This window comes from Scaptodrosophila lebanonensis, unplaced genomic scaffold (genome assembly GCF_003285725.1).
Source record: "Scaptodrosophila lebanonensis strain 11010-0011.00,11010-0021.00 unplaced genomic scaffold, SlebRS2 tig00000165-arrow-arrow-pilon, whole genome shotgun sequence".
In the NCBI taxonomy this organism is placed as follows: Eukaryota; Metazoa; Arthropoda; class Insecta; order Diptera; family Drosophilidae; genus Scaptodrosophila; species Scaptodrosophila lebanonensis.
Genome location: NW_022060599.1, coordinates 573,148 through 590,130, shown reverse-complemented (window position 1 = coordinate 590,130; position 16,983 = coordinate 573,148). Strand labels below are relative to the sequence as shown.

The 16,983-nt window shown below is 41.0% G+C and overlaps 4 protein-coding genes across 5 annotated transcripts; 1 reads left to right on the top strand and 3 right to left on the bottom strand.

The window, feature by feature from the left end:
- The first annotated feature begins 156 nt into the window (after nt 1–156).
- Nucleotides 157–6,695, top strand: LOC115629830 (protein ovarian tumor locus). 2 transcript variants are annotated; one of them, XM_030526407.1, is made up of 9 exons: nt 157–423; nt 1,383–1,701; nt 1,985–2,139; nt 2,199–2,597; nt 2,735–2,871; nt 3,556–4,785; nt 4,843–5,034; nt 5,095–5,544; nt 5,997–6,695. In XM_030526407.1, the coding sequence occupies exons 2-9, from the start codon at nt 1,385–1,387 to the stop codon at nt 6,207–6,209; spliced, it is 3,093 nt and encodes a 1,030-aa protein (XP_030382267.1). In that variant the 5' UTR covers nt 157–423; nt 1,383–1,384; the 3' UTR covers nt 6,210–6,695. The 2 variants fall into 2 exon arrangements, with proteins under 2 accessions (XP_030382267.1, XP_030382265.1); XM_030526405.1 differs by having other exon boundaries at nt 1,380–1,701.
- A 2,380-nt stretch (nt 6,696–9,075) lies between these two features.
- Nucleotides 9,076–10,391, bottom strand: LOC115629809 (chorion protein S38). The gene is made up of 2 exons (XM_030526377.1): nt 10,274–10,391; nt 9,076–10,159 (listed from the first exon to the last, which is right to left on the bottom strand). Exons 1-2 carry the CDS (start codon nt 10,316–10,318, stop codon nt 9,278–9,280), a joined length of 927 nt encoding a protein of 308 aa, XP_030382237.1. The 5' UTR covers nt 10,319–10,391; the 3' UTR covers nt 9,076–9,277.
- Nucleotides 10,392–11,891: 1,500 nt separating this feature from the next.
- LOC115629820 (chorion protein S36) lies at nt 11,892–13,114 on the bottom strand. The gene is made up of 2 exons (XM_030526390.1): nt 12,989–13,114; nt 11,892–12,852 (listed from the first exon to the last, which is right to left on the bottom strand). Exons 1-2 carry the CDS (start codon nt 13,034–13,036, stop codon nt 12,079–12,081), a joined length of 822 nt encoding a protein of 273 aa, XP_030382250.1. The 5' UTR covers nt 13,037–13,114; the 3' UTR covers nt 11,892–12,078.
- Nucleotides 13,115–15,125: 2,011 nt separating this feature from the next.
- On the bottom strand, nt 15,126–16,744 carry LOC115629821. The gene is made up of 2 exons (XM_030526391.1): nt 16,552–16,744; nt 15,126–16,181 (listed from the first exon to the last, which is right to left on the bottom strand). The coding sequence occupies exons 1-2, from the start codon at nt 16,627–16,629 to the stop codon at nt 15,243–15,245; spliced, it is 1,017 nt and encodes a 338-aa protein (XP_030382251.1). The 5' UTR covers nt 16,630–16,744; the 3' UTR covers nt 15,126–15,242.
- Nucleotides 16,745–16,983: the final 239 nt, after the last annotated feature.

Below are 16,983 nucleotides of genomic sequence, written 5' to 3'. Positions count from 1 at the left end.
CGTTCTTTCAATATTGCCCTTGGAAATATAACGTTAGGGCCTGGAAAGCACCTGTGGCTTTCCTGTGTGAATGGGCAAAGGGGGTGAAGAGCGACAACTGATCTTATTTTAAAACTGGTCCTCATTTCAATGTGTAACACTGTGTCGCGCAGACGGTCTGGCGGAAAAATATCATACGTATTTTGAAATACTGCAGTTGCTAATATCACTCAAGTGTTGTTTTTTTTAAATTTTCGTTTTTAAATATTTATTTTTTCTACAATAACAACATAACTTCATACGCACGCTTGCGTTTACATACATACATACATACATAATTCCATTTATCATTGCACCTCTGGCCGTTTTGCATTTTTTAAAATTTAATTTTCATGTGTTTTTACGATTTCTGAGTGCTATTGTTTGCCTAGTGATATCAATTGGGTAAGTCTAATTGTGCATATACACATAAATGTAATATACATATGTACATACCTATACATATATGCAGACACATACATACATAGGTGGCGTTTACACACAATCTATGATCAAGTGTATATGCACTTGTTTCGCAATAAATGTACGTTCTTAGTTAGTGTTACATACATTCTTCTCCATATGTATGTACATACATATACATATTACTGAATCCGATGGTCAAACATTTTTTTCTCACGGTTAACACTGTACACACATCAGTTTGTATATACATACAAACATATGTATACACACATATTAACTCCGTAGTTGCATGCCTTTATTTGTCCTCTCCCACGTCTTAGCCCTGCGCGATTGAAAATAGGTTTTTCTTAATTGTTTTGTTCTAATTTTTCTTAGTCCAAGCAATTAAAAATATGTATATATGAATTTCATTACTTATTGTTTAAAAATTAAGTAAAGAAAATAATAAATTTGTATAGCATAGGTTTGTCAAAATGACGAAGGATGACAAAAATAAGGATGATGTTCTAGGGTTAAAGATCACGCGCCATTTTGCATTTTTGTGCAGAAACAGTATTGCCATTTCTTTTCATCGCATTGCCTATTTGTCTGGGTACAGGGCAACGTCCGACAGTTTCAATTACCGTTTCTTTTGCGTACGACACAAATTGCTTAGCAAAATAAAGAGTTGCATTTATTACGCGTTTTTATTTGTGTCCATATGTATGTACTATATTATAATAGCGTATACATTATAACGATCGTGTTAGAATTGTTGTAACTGGTGTTAAGCACGATCAATATACATATGTATGTATGTATATAGTACATATGTATGTACGTACTATCTGGGCATATGGCATTATAATTACTTATGTACATACATATGTATATTCTACATGTTCCTAATGTCTACATATGTATGTATGTATCTTAAAACTCCTTCTCCCCCCCAGAAGCAATGGTTCCTCGTCCTATAACTTCCGGCAGCCGCCAGGCACCAGATCCGTACGATCAATTTTTGGAGAGTAACAACTTCTATCGCAAGCACACGGCTCGAGATGCCTCCAGTCTGTTTCGGATTATTGCAGAACAAATGTATGATACCCAAATGCTGCACTACGAGGTTCGTCTGGAGTGTGTGCGCTTTATGACCCAAAAACGACGAATTTTCGAACAGCATGTGGTAGGCGACTATGACAGTTATATGCTGGATATGGCTAAACCGAAGACCTATGGGACTATGTTGGAGTTACGCGCTATGTGCTGCATGTATCGGTGAGTTTCTTGTACTGTAATATATGTAAGTAAATAGCAGAGAGGGTTTACTGACCTTGTAATAAATTTTCAAACATTTAGCTGGCATGCCATGTATCTTAGAATAAGGATGTAGCAAACATTTAAGGTTTACGAATTATTAAAACAAAAGAAATGTTTGGACTACAAATTTTGTAATACAAAAAGGGAGGGTTAAAATAATTATCATTTATCTACGGGTGATAATTTATTTATGAGTTTCTTTTCTTGTTGAATTAATCTTGTAATGGCCTTTTCTTTATAGTCGCAATGTCGTACTCTTTGAGCCCTTCAATCTGGGTACTGTGGTCACCTTTAATAAACACTACATTGACAACTTCCGCGTTTTCTTTGCTCACGAAAACCATTTCGATTCGGTCTATCCTTTGAAGTATATTGAGTCTGCGGCTATTTGTCAGGGTAAGCGATTGCATCTAATTGTGTTCAAAAATAATATTACTTTAAATTGTCCAATGTAGCCATTTCATTCAAGTTGCTTTACAAGATGTTCTTCAAGTTGCCAGACGTTAGCTTTGCTATCGAGACAATGCTGCATCCGCAGACCTTCAATCTTGGTTCGTACGAAATGGAATACAATAGTGCCGGCTATATCGTTCGCGTCAAGTGCAAGGATGGACGCAGTTTCAAGCTGGATCTTCCAGAGGAAACAAAGTGCATATTAGAGAACTATAAGTTGTGCAATTTTCACAACAGGATTCACTACCACGCCAAGATATTGCAGCAAAGTACAGTGAGTTTGGCGAAACGACGTGATTTAAAAAATGGCACAGATATACAGACATCGTTTGCCTCCAATGAGCAACTGCAAATGTGTCCAAATAAAATGATATCGTGTGTGCGCCAGCTTTTAGATGATGGTGAGTTTATTCCTTTGAGGAAAATAACAAAAAACCCGTTTTATTATGCTCTCTAATCGCCCATTGAGTAGCGTATGATTATAAGAAGGCTGCATAGTCATATTTTTTTCCATATATTATTTAATCCAATATTTCAGGTATAACACCATTCCCCTACAAGGTGGCCAAATCTCTGGATTCGCATATGTATCGCAATATTGAGTTTGATTGCTGGAATGATATGCGTAAGGAGGCAAAACGATACAATATGTATGCTGGCGATTACAACTTTAAGGTAGGCGCGTGAGCTTAGTCCTCATCAGCCCTTTGTAACATTTTTACACACATACACAAAAACACGCCAACACTCAAGCACACATATATACACACACTCACACATACTCACCTATATGAAAAAACCAATCACCAGCTTCACCTGATCCCTAAACTTTTCCAGATCGGCGCCAAGTGTCTTTGGGAGTTCCAACGTGGAAGCGAAATGCTCACATGCCACATACAAAAAATTTCAAAAGACAAATCTCTCTATATGGTGTTTGTGGAAAACTTAGGCCAAAATGTATTGGTAGGCGATATTGCGAGAAATTCCTTATACTGTTATATTTTTTTTTGTTTTTTAAATTTCTTTTTGGTTATTTTTTTATACCACAAATTGTTGGTTGCAATTTTGCACACAAGTTATTCGACACATTATATAATTATTATGAAGCTGCCATAGAAATGGCGAGTTGAGCAGAAGATATGCTTACAAAATATAATCCTATTGCTGTCGTAAGAATTTAGTTGGTTATTGGCATACATTTTTTCCACAAGCAAGATCAAGTGGACTGTTTTTAAAGAGTGAAAGAAAAACTCTTGAAGGTCTGAAATCAAAAGAGTTCAATTAATTTTTATGTTTTATGGTTTTCAAACAAAGAATTCTTTTGCTGACTAATCATCTTTATATCACTGTACATTCAAGGTCACATACCAATCGCTTCATCCGGTTCCGCCACATGAGTTCCGACCCTGGTCGTTGCCACAGCGTTATCAACGTAAGAGCAATAATATAACAAGATTTGTACACAGATCGAAAATGTATAAATGGAAGAAGACAGCCAAAATGTTCGAGGTGGCCCCATATTTCGAACCGGGGAAGTGCGAGTCAATGGTGGAATATAGTGGCTATGAGCTACAACCCATGGATTGTTTCAGATATCAGCTGATCTTAAATTCTCAGCAGCAGCCGTTCAAAACCAAACAGGGCAGCAATATTACTGAAATCCATGACGGTCCAAGCACTAGCAACAATAGCAACAGCAACAGTATGGACGAGGAGAACATAAACAAGGATTCAACTCGGAGTGGCCAAACGGATCAGCAAATGCGTCATATTGACAATCCAATGGAGCGTTCACGTCAACCTCGATTTTGTGCGCTTCAGCAACAGCAGCATCAGCATCTACAGCAGCAACACATTGCCAGCACATGTGAGAATACTGGGATCTCTGGCGCCACCGGAAGAGCTGTAGGTTTATCTTCGGCACCTCCGCTGGCGGCTAATTATTCCAGCTATGTGTCGATACGTTCTGGACCATTGCCATTGCCTCTGCCACATCCGCCACCAGCAACAGGAGCAGCAGCCGTTGCCAATGGCACAGGCTCGTGGCATTTGGGACCCATCGCCCCAATGGGCATGACCGATGAGTTTCACAATGTCTTTTCACAGCCGCAGCCAGCTCAAGCAAATGCCGGCTGTGTATACATGCCATATGGTTACCCTTCGCCACAGCCACCGCCCGGATCAATGGGTGGCATAGGACCGCTCGGACCGCTGGGACCTCCACCACCGCAGCCTGCACCTTTTGTGCCGCTATCTCCAATTCTCGGTCCACCTGTACCGCCACCACCAGCAACAGCATACGGTGGCGTTATGACACGAGTTTTAACAACGCCAACGCCATCTTATTTGTCAGCATCCTCCAGTCCCAGACGATCAGAGGATCAGGAATCGGCTGTTCAGAATGCTGGAGCAATGCAGCCGGCATCACTAGCCGATAATCGTGAATGCAGTGTCGAGCCGCGACCCTCGTTACGTCCCAATGGCGATGATTTGCCTGTAGATGTAGGTACCTTACGTTACTTCTACAATATGGGTGTGGACATGCACAAACGTATGACACATCGCGAGCGCCTTACGGACACGGCGGAGGTAATTGTAGCTTAGAATCACATTATCTTCATTCTAATATCGCAATTTTCATTGCAGAATGTCCAGACATCCTGGAATGGATCTCAAATATATGGACCCCCCCATTTGCGTGCGATAAACAAGCCAGAAGAATTGAACTTCAATGGACCGCACAATTGTGAATATGAATGCCAGCAAAACGGAGGTGGAAGTCCATCAGAATCGTCACACCACTACAATAACACGGACCAATGCGCAGCAAACATAACAGTGGGTGCCAGGATAAAAAATAAATTATGTTTAATATTTACTAACAACAAATTGCCGCAGGCCAACAAAATGGGAGGAGGAGGAGGAGCTGGCAAGCATGTAGAAGCTGTTGATGAGGTGGTTACAGCCACACCACCACCATCACCGGACGGCTCGAATGCTGAACAAGAAGTGGACAGCAAGACAGCTGTTCACTATAATTCAAGTAGCAAGCGCCCGTATAACAAGCCGCGCGACAAACGAAACAAGTTCACCATCGATGTTAAGGATGCGAACTTGAATCGTGCCGTGGCGTTGCTCCCCACGCCAACACCATCGCCCAGCACTAATGGTAAGCACTTTAACTATTACACAACGCCGCCGCCGCCATCACCACAACAGCAGCAGCAACAACAACAGCAGCAGCAACAACAACAGCAGCAGCAACAACAGCAGCAGCAGCAACAACAACAACAGCAGCATCAACAGCATTCCATGTACTTTACACGTAAGGGCGCCGGAGGAGTACAGGTAGAAAAATACTATCCAACCCCTTATGTTTTCTTTTTTCAAAGTCTGCTATGATTATATGTATATATTCAAACCTATAAAGTACGGGTTCGAAACTACATATTGCTATATAAATTTGTATTATGTTTCTCGCAAGCTTCGAATTAGTTTTTACCCTACCTATAAAAAATGTTAATAATATAAGAAGGCAGGACAACCATACGTATACTTATCCATATGATCTCCTTATTTCTAACCCCTGTAAGAGGCAGAAGGGGGAATGATAGGCAAGCCTCATTATATACGAAACTATAAGCCATATTTGCCCATCTGTGTGAACTTGCCATGTAGATTTCTTTATATATTTGAACCCAAATAGAAAAGATATTATCTAACTCTCATAACACCTAATATCTTACCACTAATTTAATACGTTTAATACTTTTATTAATAAAGTCTTATTTGCCTTGCAGCCACCACATGCATGGAACATGGCGCCGAACATGATTGGACGACCCTATGAAATGCCAAAAAAATTGTCCATGCCAAATGGGGTAACCAATGTTGGTCATGTTAACAACAATAATAACAACAACAATTGCGCGAATAAAACCCAGAACTCGAACATTACAAGTAAAATACAACAACAGCAATCGCAATTGCATGCCACTGCAGGACGCCACTAAGCAGCAGCAGCAGTAGCTGCAACTATTATTTGTTATATTATCTCATAATTGCATGCATGCCGCCGCATTTCTCACAATCATCTTATACTATACATATTTACATACCGATATTATCAATTTGTATTTTTAAACTTCGCCCTTTTTTCTATGCTGCCAACATTATTCCCTTTCACAATTCATCTTTGCTATTTAAACATTATACACTACATTTACATTCCATTTGCATCAATTTTAATGAATGATCCTGAAGCGGCGCTAGTGCTGTCAGTTTCATTTTTTATGGCATGTGTGCACATTCTCTCTTACATATTAATCACATCTAAGCAATCGACTAAATAGAAAAAAAAAGAAGCCATAATTCAAAGACAAACATAATAGCCACGAAACTTTAATCAATTTTTAAATGTGTAACATATAGCTATTTACAATCATGTGCGGTTTTATTAGCATAAATTTATAGCTTAAAGTAGGCTTTACAAACAAATAACAAATATCACTTACGTATATATATATATATATGTATTTAAAATATATATTTAAAAAGCAACAACTATATAAAATGTAAAAAAAACAACATAAAATCTAACTAAAACTAAAAAAAAGAACGTTAATTAAATAACCAAACTCAACCACACAAGAACAGTGAAAATATGTTGTTACAATTTTAGTGTTCCTCAGATTTTTTTATAATCGATTTTATGGATGGGTTCGCAGAAGGATTTCATTTCAAATTAAATGGATGCTGTGGAACAAGAAATACCACATACTTGACTATAGAGATTTATTTGCGATTAAATTTAATTGATTTCTATTAAATTTTGTGTTGAAGTTGGGTAGAGTTGGCCAAACACGATCTCAATAGGAGAATACGTTAAGCTACATACTTGGTTCTGGGCTTGACGTTTTCATCTCATTACTGGTTCACTTTTCTCTTGTAGTAGCTAATGGGCACATTGTCCACAACGCTAAATATAAGATCAATGAGATACTGTAATGATTTGCCATTCTGTCTTCGCAGCCGCACTATTTGGATATCGCCAGTTTGGTTCGTATTAACGGGCTGTAAGAAGTTTGGCGGAACAATAGATGCAAATATTTAAGAGAGGAGCAGCCTGTGCTGTACAGGTAATGTACCTGAGAATTGGTCAGACATATTGCGGATAGTATCAGGCACAGGCAGAGCAGGGCACTAACTATTTGGTATGTCATCGATGGCAGATGGCGACGCATCATGTTGCTGGCGAAACGCGCGCGTTTCTCGTAAGCGCGTCGTTGAACTTGTAACAGTTTCGCGGCTTTTCTTCAAGCCCAGCCCAATTAGCCCAGTGAGTTGCGCGCTTGAGTGTTTTATTTATTTTTGTGCGCTTCGCAATTTCTGCTTACAAACTGAAAACGTTTTGCAAAAACTGTTGCATTTTTATGCTGATTTTTCAAATCGGAAAATGGGCGTCATACGACGACCTACTTTCGATTCGAATGTCGCTTGCAGTTCCACTTAGAGATGGCCGCGTGAGTCAATTCAAGTGCATAGGAAAATACGTTTCTCCAATAATTGGTATAACGGATATTCCTTCCTATATACTATAATATATAATTATATACTCGTATATAAGCACGTTTTAAATTTCGAGCAGCTTCTCTGATTTACAATTTTGCGCAAAATCTTGAAAATACTTTTTTAAATGGCTGGGTATTGTTTGTTTCTTCTCTAACAGCAAGTATTTATTTTCTAATTGGTTTTTCTACCAAACCATACTCTAGAGTAGGGTTTTCAGGGCTTATATATTGGTTTTAAAAAGCGCACAACTTGAAACTGTTTTATAATTTTTAATTCTTAGTATGCATTTCATTTTTGGATGGAAAAACATACGAGAAATAGCAACAATGTTAGAGCTAGAGGGGATTATCCTTTCGGACTCGGGAGGGAACGAAATGGACTCGAACTAATAGTTGTTTTTTTTTTTAAGTATTCAAAATATGGCAAGAATGTCCTAAAAAGTATATATGCCTTAAATATAACGAAATAAAAATGGATATACCCTTGCAAATGCAGTAACATACTGTTCTTGATTTAGTAGTCCATTCCAACTCAAGGTTTGCACCATTATTGATGACCTAACAAAATGAAAAGTAATATTTGAATCACTCCTATATCATTCAATTGTATATAGAATCACAACATTTCAAATCTACGTGACTACATTTTGTTGCAGAAATGAAGAATGTTATTGCAAAATCGTCCGGCAGCTATAATATATTGTGATCCGATCTCACGTTGCATACGAACGATATCTCTCGGTCATATCTTTGATATCGATTCGTTTTGAGTATCTAGAACTTAGGGGTGAGACGAAACGCAACATATACATAGAATACCTTTATAAATGATGTAAAAAAAACTAGCGTCTTCAATTCTAACACCATGCACTTATTGGCTAGCAAACGATTATGCACTATATCTATATTTAAGGGTCTCTTTATTAGGGTCTTACTACCAAATTTCAGCTTTAAAGACACGGTCAGAAGTCGGTTTGCTGGTCGGTTTGTGATCGGCAATGCGGTCCTGAGGCTGAGGTTTAGTTGCTTAGCTCGATAATATTGGTATTAGTGTGCTTCTTCTTCTTCTAATCACGATCGTTTCATTCTCGTATCTCCAATGGCTTGTCGAATTGTTGCTTTCAGCTGATTCCAGTATTTATATGTTCTGAGCGGGTAATAATCGTTGGCGAGCTTGGCACGCATTCCGGTGACCTCAGAGTGGTCTTCAAGCTACACTGAGAGTGGGAATGTGGGGGGAGGAAAAGGGGGGGAAAAAAAAATAAAAAATGCACCTTGATTGTTTTGATTAAAAATTTTTTTTTTTCAATTTTTTTTTTATTTGTTTGCATTGGAACTTGCTCGCCCGGTACTCGAGACACGGGTCGTCGAAGCCATTTAAATCTTTAGTAACTAAAGCCAATTGAGAAGATTTGGATACGAAACTGGTTCGTTGTTCCGACTAGTCAATTGGGCGTCTCCAGCAGCGCTTAGACTAGATGATGGGGGGGCCAATGGATTGGACCCATCACTTAGTAGCCTGGAGCCGCATTATAGCCGGGACCGGAGTGTCCTTGGCCATAAGGACCAGCTGGGCCGGAACCATAACCGTCACGTTCGCCAGCGATGTTGGCCAGAGCGGAGAGTCCATGGTTGCCACCCTGGAGCAGTTGGTAGCCGGCGCTAGCGGCAGCGCTATCGGCTCCCGAGGCGTAAGCGGGGAGAGCGGGACCGCTGCCATGATGGGGTCCGGGACCACCGTGAGAAATGCGACTGCCATGTCCACCATGTCCACCATGTCCGCCATGTGAGCCATGTCCGGCATTCTGACCATAACCTTGCTGTTTCTCATTGACGAAATATTTCTCTGCTGGTGGCTTGACCACGTTGACGAAGACAGGCTCGACCTTGACGCGACGTGGGTGGTGCTTAACGTAGACCTTGCGCAGCACGATTGCTGGAGGCTTGTGGAGAACGACGGGTGCGGGCTTCACCACCAGTGGGGGATGGTTGACCAGCACTTTGGTGGGCGGACGCTTCACAATGATGGGCGCGGGACGATGAATGAGTATTTCACCCTTGTTCTGGGGATATGTGATAGATGAGGTGAGGGTGTTGCCCTTGGTGTTCACCGGCTTGTAGGGCAGGTTCTGGTCGGAGCCGTAGCTGCCTTGAGAGGCGTGAGCAACGCCAGCGGCTTCACCACCGTTTGCAACAGCGGCAGCACCGCCATCAGAGGCACCACCACCGATGCCTCCGATGCCACCGATTCCACCCAAACCGGCACCACTGCCGTATTCACTGGCTCCAGCTGCGGCTGCTGAGGCAGCGGCCGCATCGGCGCCACCATCACCACCTGGGCCACCATAGCCGCCCTGCTGCTGACCACCGTAGCCGCCAGCGCTGGCGCATGCCTAAAATTGAGAGAATGAAGAGAAAAAATGATGTGTAAGTAAGCTTCAATGTCAATCTCGTTTCATCTTCTTCTGCTTCTGCTTCTTCTTCAAGATGTCTCCAACTGAACGTACAATTAAGCAAGCGGCTAGCGCCCAGACGAAACTATATCTGTTCATCGTTTCGAATTGTCGTCGTCAATAGTTGTTGTGTTCACCGTGCTCTCAAGGCGAACGTCTGCTTTCTACTGATGCCCTAAGCTCTGGCCGACATTTCTTTAAATACGCTTCAACCTACGTGACATTTGACCGTCGGCTTCGAATGCTGCCCGGTAGTCTCGTTCCGGCCCATCGCATTGTTGTTGTCTTGGCCACCATTTATGAACATGCCAAATGCTAAGATACCCAGCATGCACGCATATCTTTCTTGGAGCGTACGCCGCAAAAAACAGCAAACCCGCTGCCCATCTATACACAGAACCACACACACACACACACACACGCACACGCACACACAAATATAGACCCATATATACATACAGACATACGTATGTAAGTATATGTACGTCTATCGGCGACCCCATATCGAGTGTTACAAAGACAACGAAGACGGCGTCTGAGATTCCATTTCCGCATTGACGCTTCAGCTTGTCGGCGATTGTCGAGAGTCGCGTGCCCCAACGATGGGAACAATAGCAGCTGCAACCAGTGGCCACTTAGTATTTGGGATGACAGTTTCCAGATGCGAATCGGAGAATACTTCGAATCTCTACAGTTCGGGATTATTTCCAAAAAACATTTGCAAATTTTCCCAACTTACTTTTCTGAAACTGTGATTGCTGCTCGAATCAATTCGACGATTATAGAAACATGTTAAATAATTCCATAGAGAATTATCGGTTAATATTTTATGGAGAAAACTCCAGACTACGTGTCGTGTTCAATAAAAACAGCCCATACTATCATAATTCAGATAAACGTTATCATAGCATTTATATTTATGTTCTTCAACCACTAAACAGTGAGCGAAGTAACAGTGTCTGTATATTCCCTGAATGTGATTTGCATAGGAACATAAAAGATACTATAACTACATATGAGTACTACATACTATATAATTCCGATCGTATGAAATCGTAAATATAAAAATCACATAGATATAGAGAACACAACTTCAAATCATCATAATTTTTGCATTTCATAAATCAGTTGACAAAAATTACACATTCAAATTTTATATTCAAAATTGGCAATAATGTTGATACAATATATAGAATAATATAATATAAATCGAGCCTTTCCTAAACAACTCAGCAATTGACATTCCATATTATACATATACATATTTTCATAACTAAGTCTTTCAAAGACTTATAATCATGTCAGCAAAGCGTACCGCACTTTGTTCCGACTCTCTTTATCTATAATTGTGGGAATTTCGTTATTTGTGCAATAAATAATTCAACCGGGCCAGAAGTCATTGACCTTGAAAAAACAAAACATATATACTTGTACATATGTACATACAAACATCGTATGGAAAAAGTGTTATTTTCAGACTGTATCAAGATCAAGAGAACCCACAAAATACTATCAGCATTTCGTTTCTCTGTCCAGTACAGAGTTCAATTAAAGGATCTATTCCTTGCCGTATTCCTAAGAAACTAAACCCGTTTAGAGATGATTTCCTGCATAAGGGGGATATCACATCTATATGATGGGATGGGGGGTAAAAAATTATAAGACATAGAGATTACATTTTTGGCTTTTTTTATTTGCATTATGAAAAAAAAAACAAATGTTTACTGTAAGACCTGTCCAAGTCACTTGGATCTAGATCGGCTCTGTTGGAGCAAGAGGCCCAAGAAGCGACAACCAAGCAAGCCACAGAGTTGGGCGCCCAGTTATCGATCGACTCGGCTCAGCTCAGACCCGCAACTTTAATAGCTGGGTGAGCCATAGGGTGAGGGGCTGGCGTACAGAGGCGCATCAGCACCGGAGGCATAGTTATCGGCGGAGGAAGCGGCGCCAGCGGCGGAGGCGGCTCCGGCACTGCCGTACTGCTGGGGCTGGTTGTAGGCGGGGGCAACCACAGGGGCCAATGGAGCCTCAATCTTCTTGCCTGGCTTGTAGACCTTCACGTAGACAGGGTTGAGGCTCAGGGGTGTGGGCACCTTGTTGATCACCTCCTGTTGGTAGATGACCGAGGGCTTGATCTTGTAGATGACAGGGTTGCCACGCACCACAGTTGGTGGGCCGCTGTTAACATGGGCTGGTGGTGCGCCCGGCTGGTGAACGATGATTGGGGGCAGAGGTTGGGTGGCAATCACCTGATGGTTGTTATGGCCCGATGGCACCAACAGGGAGCGGAACAAATGCTGATCCACAAACTGGGGGGAGACCACATTGATCTTGCCTTGACGAATGTTGCTGGCCAAATTGGATTCGGCCAGAGATTCGGCAATATCCTCGGAGTTCTTCAGCTTCTGGTAGGTGGGATTGTTGTTCAGAGCCTGGAGTTGGGCCTGAACGCGACCCAGACGACGTGCCTCTTCGGGCGTTGGCTGGATTTCGGCGGCATTCGTCAACTGGCTGGATGCTGGCTGTGAGCCACCGGTAGCCACATTCACATACTCATCCAGACCGGCCGAAGGACCTCCGGGCAGATATTGAATCTGACCACCACCTTGTGGACCATAATTAGCGCGCACCAACTACAGAAACGAATCGGCGATGAGGCAGAAGAAGAGAGAGAAAATTAATAATTTAGCAAAATGTATGCGAAAAATGTTTATGAATTGAGTTGAGCCTTCTTGCGAGTGCATTTCCCAAGTGGTTCGGGAAACCTACCGGTGCTGCAGCTACTGCGAACAGCGCGAACCAGAGACGAAATTGCATATTGCTAGCCTGGGTTTTTGGTCTGTGTTGTGTGCGTTGTATGTCAGCTCGGATCTGTACTGCTCGCTGCTTGGGCAAGCTGGTAGCTCTTTATAAGCGCCTAGGCCCGAACGATGCTTTTATATCGCGCACACGGCTACGTGATCTTTTCGATGCGAACTACCGCCGATTTCCGATTTCAAATTTTTACTTCACCGGTTTTGTTTTTCTTCCAGCAACGCGTCCACAACTGCTGTTCTTGTACTGTTCTGTTGCCAATTGTTTTTGTTGTTCTTGTTTTTGTTGTTGTTGTTGTCGCTGCTGATGTTGGCGGGTCTATCAGCAATGTCTCGATTCGCTTTGTTTTCTCTACAGACAATGCTGGGGCACGATAGCAATCAAAAAGTAGTGCGTCCAATGCTGTGTCGAGGTAAAGTCATCTCGCTGCCCAGCGACAGCTCTTAAGGCCCTGAAAATATATAGTATATAGTATGTTCGCGCCTATAAAAAAATTATGATGACGCCGTTTAAGAGAATGGACAGGAACAGATGACAGAGACGAGCAAATATTACCAATCTAAGTAAATACAATATGTAGTGTCTTCAACCAGATCTCTGGTATACAATATGCATAATCAGCAGAGTTTTTTCTTCTTCCTCTTCTCTCCCTTGTCATTAGTGAAGATTCTCTGTTTCTTGTTATATCTTCTTAGATGGTTAGATGATCTTTGAATTGCTTAGCTGTGCGGACGGTGCCAATTACTTGACACGATTTAAAGCAACTGACTGTGTCATAAGGCCATGAAATCGTTTTGTAAAGTACGCTGCCAGCTTTCTTGATATCTCTCCGAGTCTCTTTCTTCTGGTTAACGATGGTTAACGATTTTCGAAGAAAGGCAACAAATTTGCGACGATTTCTGAATGCGACTGGTCTCTAAAGTCTCTTTGAATATTTAAGATCGTTTTGAAAATAAATTGAGACTATAGTTTTAATTTTGTACAATTTTTACCCTCAAAATTTCGATTGGAATAAATAAGTATTATATTCGTTAAAAGGTACATAGCTACTTGCTATATACTCGTACAGCTATAGGTCTTACAATATTTTTGTTCTGACAAAAATAGTTCTGAAAAAGCAAATGCATCTTTAAAGAATACTAGCTTCTGTTTCTTTTCAACTGCTTGGGTTCAATTTAAAAAATTGTTGAAGAACAACATTTTACAAATGATCTTTTTAGTTAAGAAAGTTGAAATTAACGAATGCTGTATATGCTTTCTTGAACAGTTTTCGTTTTAAAAAATAATACTAATAAGAATACATAGCTGTCTTCTGTTTCTTCTAAGCTGCTTGGGTTAACTTTTCCTGCTCTTCGAGAACAATTTAAAAATCGTTGAAGAATAACTGTTTGGAAACGGATCTTTTTAGTTAAATAAGTTGTATATATATATTAACGAATTCTGTATACACTTTCTTGAACAGTTTTCGTTTTATAGTCGAAAAAATAATACTACAATAAGAAGAAAACATAGCTGTCTTCTTTTAACTTTTCCTGCTCTTCTTAAACAATTTAAAAATCGTTGTAGAATAACAGTTTGGCAAAGGATCCTTTTCGCTATAAAAGGGGAACATATATATTAACGAATTCTGTATACGCTTTCTTGAACAGTATTCGTTTTAAAGTCGAAAAAATAATGCTAATAAGAATACATAGCTGTCTTCTTTTAACTTTTCCTGCTCTTCTTAAACAGTTTAAAAATCATTGAAGAACAACTGTTTGGAAAAGGATCTTTTTAGTTAAATAAGTTGAATATATATATATTAACGAATTCTGTATACGCTTTCTTGAACAGTTTTCGTTTTAAAGTCGAAAAAATAATACTAATAAGAAAACATAGCTGTCATCTTTTAACTTTTCCTGCTCTTCTTAAACCATTTAAAAATCGTTGAAGAATAACTGTGTGGAAAAGGATCTTTTTAGTTAAAAAAGTTGAGTATATATATGATTCCAAATCGGATTCGTATACACTATGTAATACAAATAAAATAAAAAGAAGCATCCTTATCGATTGTTATAATTTATTTATTTTAAAATACTTAAATATCGTTTTTATGTTGCTAGGTTTGTTTGTGTGTGTTTGTAAGTGTTGTAAGTGTTGTATGTGTGTGTGTTTGTGTTCGTGTGTGTTGTATGTGTGTGTGTGTGTGTGTGTGTGTGAATGTGTTCAGTCAAAGGCCGCGCTGATAGATTTCGCTGGCGAGGGCGCGGGTGGGTCGACTGCCGTAATCGTTGAATTGCGATTTGAAGGGCAACAGCTGGGAGCTGTGCGCGCTGCTATCGTACGGATCGACATCGCCTGGGGGCGTGCCACCCGCCCGCCCCGCAGAAGGCAGCGTATCCTCGCTGGAGTTGATGATCCGCAATGGTGGCCTTTGTGCGTGTGCGTGAGAGTGTGCGTGTGCGTGAGAGTGTGTGCGTTGGCGTTGCTTGTAACGCGTTGCTTTGTTGTAGTTGTGGTCGTTGATGCTGTTCTTGTTGGCTGTGCTGCGCGAGTGTGCTTGGTATGTGTGGGAGTTGTGCTGATTTGGTAAATATGGCTGCTGTCCATCCAAATGACCCAAATGAGGGGCAAATGGACGGCCGGGGATATCTCGGGCAACACCACCATCAGCACCACCATCGGTGGCGGCACCTTCCTCATGCTCTGGCGGTCGTTCAGCACCCGGCAAGTACTCGTGATGCACTTCCTCGTGTATGCCATCGCGTGTCTGATTGATCAAGCGATTGTATTCATCGTTTGTGCCCCCCACCTGCAAATGTATCGCATGCTTGAAGTCCTCCCCCAAATGCTTCAGCCAGAAATCATCGTTCACCTCGCCCGTGGTATAAATGCGAGTGGTCTGGCCCGTTTTCGATTTACCCACCACGGCGCTGGTGGCTGCCAGCACATCGATGACATCATAGTTTTGTGGGTGATCCGCAACATCTCCACTGCCGCCGCCCTCTGTCGCATTCAGCTGCAGTTCCTCCACACGCGCCGCTGCCGAAGAGGAGGAGGAGGAGGACGAGGATGATGACGATGCTGTTCCATTGGAGCTGCGCGTTGTGCCCGCCGTTGTTGTGCTGATGTCCGAGGCCGTGGTGGTTGTTTCGGCAGCAACAGCTATCTGTAAATTAAATGAAAACACTATAGACTTTACTAACCCCTATTTCATCTTAACTGGAAATAAATTGGCAAATAAATGCTTATAGTTGATATTCTTCAAATAAAATTCTCTAAATGTAATTATTTTTTCAAAATTACAATTAAACGGCTTCAATATTCGAACTTTCAGTCAAATATTAGGGTTTACAAATCTCAAATTTCTCAAAAATTTGTGTACCTCAACAATATTCGAAATTATATTGCAATTGTTTGATAATGGGGGGTTTTTTTTTAGAATTAAGTTATACAAATTATGATTAAAGCATAAACTAATATTGTTTGTTTTCACAAATTTTCACCATTTTCTCATTAAATAATGTTTATCCATTCACCTGCACGATCACTGTCAGCAATATTAGACCAATGCTGGCCAGCAATTGCAGCCGGCAAATGCCGACTGATATGGGCATTGCCTCTGCCCTGGGCCGCCTCCTTACGCCCTTGCCGAAAATGTTGGAAAACACTTTCACAAAACAACAACAAAAATTGCGAAAAATTGTAAAAAAAAAAAAAATTGTGCGTCCGACGTTCAGCGCTTTCGCATATTTCTTTCTAACTGATCGCAGCCGCAGATACGAATTTCATTTAAATATGCGATCGCGGGCAGCGTTGCGTGCGATTTCGGCCAAGTGGCAGTACCTGAGCGCGCACAGACGTGCCATATGCCAGATAACGCCGACAATATCTGATTTTTGGGTAGTTGACAAACACATTACACTAAGGGCAAATATGTAATTTTTTCGAAAGAAATTCGAAAAAACAAC

Excerpts from the sequence above, each read along its gene's own strand:
- LOC115629830 (XM_030526407.1), top strand. The coding sequence starts at position 1,385 with ATGGTTCCTCGTCCTATAACTTCCGGCAGCCGCCAGGCACCAGATCCG. Across the intron at positions 2,872-3,555 it reads CTGGCGATTACAACTTTAAG|GTCACATACCAATCGCTTCA; the intron begins GTAGGCGCGTGA and ends TGTACATTCAAG. Across the intron at positions 4,786-4,842 it reads GCCTTACGGACACGGCGGAG|AATGTCCAGACATCCTGGAA; the intron begins GTAATTGTAGCT and ends TTTTCATTGCAG.
- LOC115629809 (XM_030526377.1), bottom strand. The coding sequence starts at position 10,318 with ATGAACAGATATAGTTTCGTCTGGGCGCTAGCCGCTTGCTTAATT. Across the intron at positions 10,160-10,273 it reads CGCTAGCCGCTTGCTTAATT|GCATGCGCCAGCGCTGGCGG; the intron begins GTACGTTCAGTT and ends TCTCAATTTTAG.
- LOC115629820 (XM_030526390.1), bottom strand. The coding sequence starts at position 13,036 with ATGCAATTTCGTCTCTGGTTCGCGCTGTTCGCAGTAGCTGCAGCACCG. Across the intron at positions 12,853-12,988 it reads TCGCAGTAGCTGCAGCACCG|TTGGTGCGCGCTAATTATGG; the intron begins GTAGGTTTCCCG and ends TCGTTTCTGTAG.
- LOC115629821 (XM_030526391.1), bottom strand. The coding sequence starts at position 16,629 with ATGCCCATATCAGTCGGCATTTGCCGGCTGCAATTGCTGGCCAGCATT. Across the intron at positions 16,182-16,551 it reads TGCTGACAGTGATCGTGCAG|ATAGCTGTTGCTGCCGAAAC; the intron begins GTGAATGGATAA and ends TTTAATTTACAG.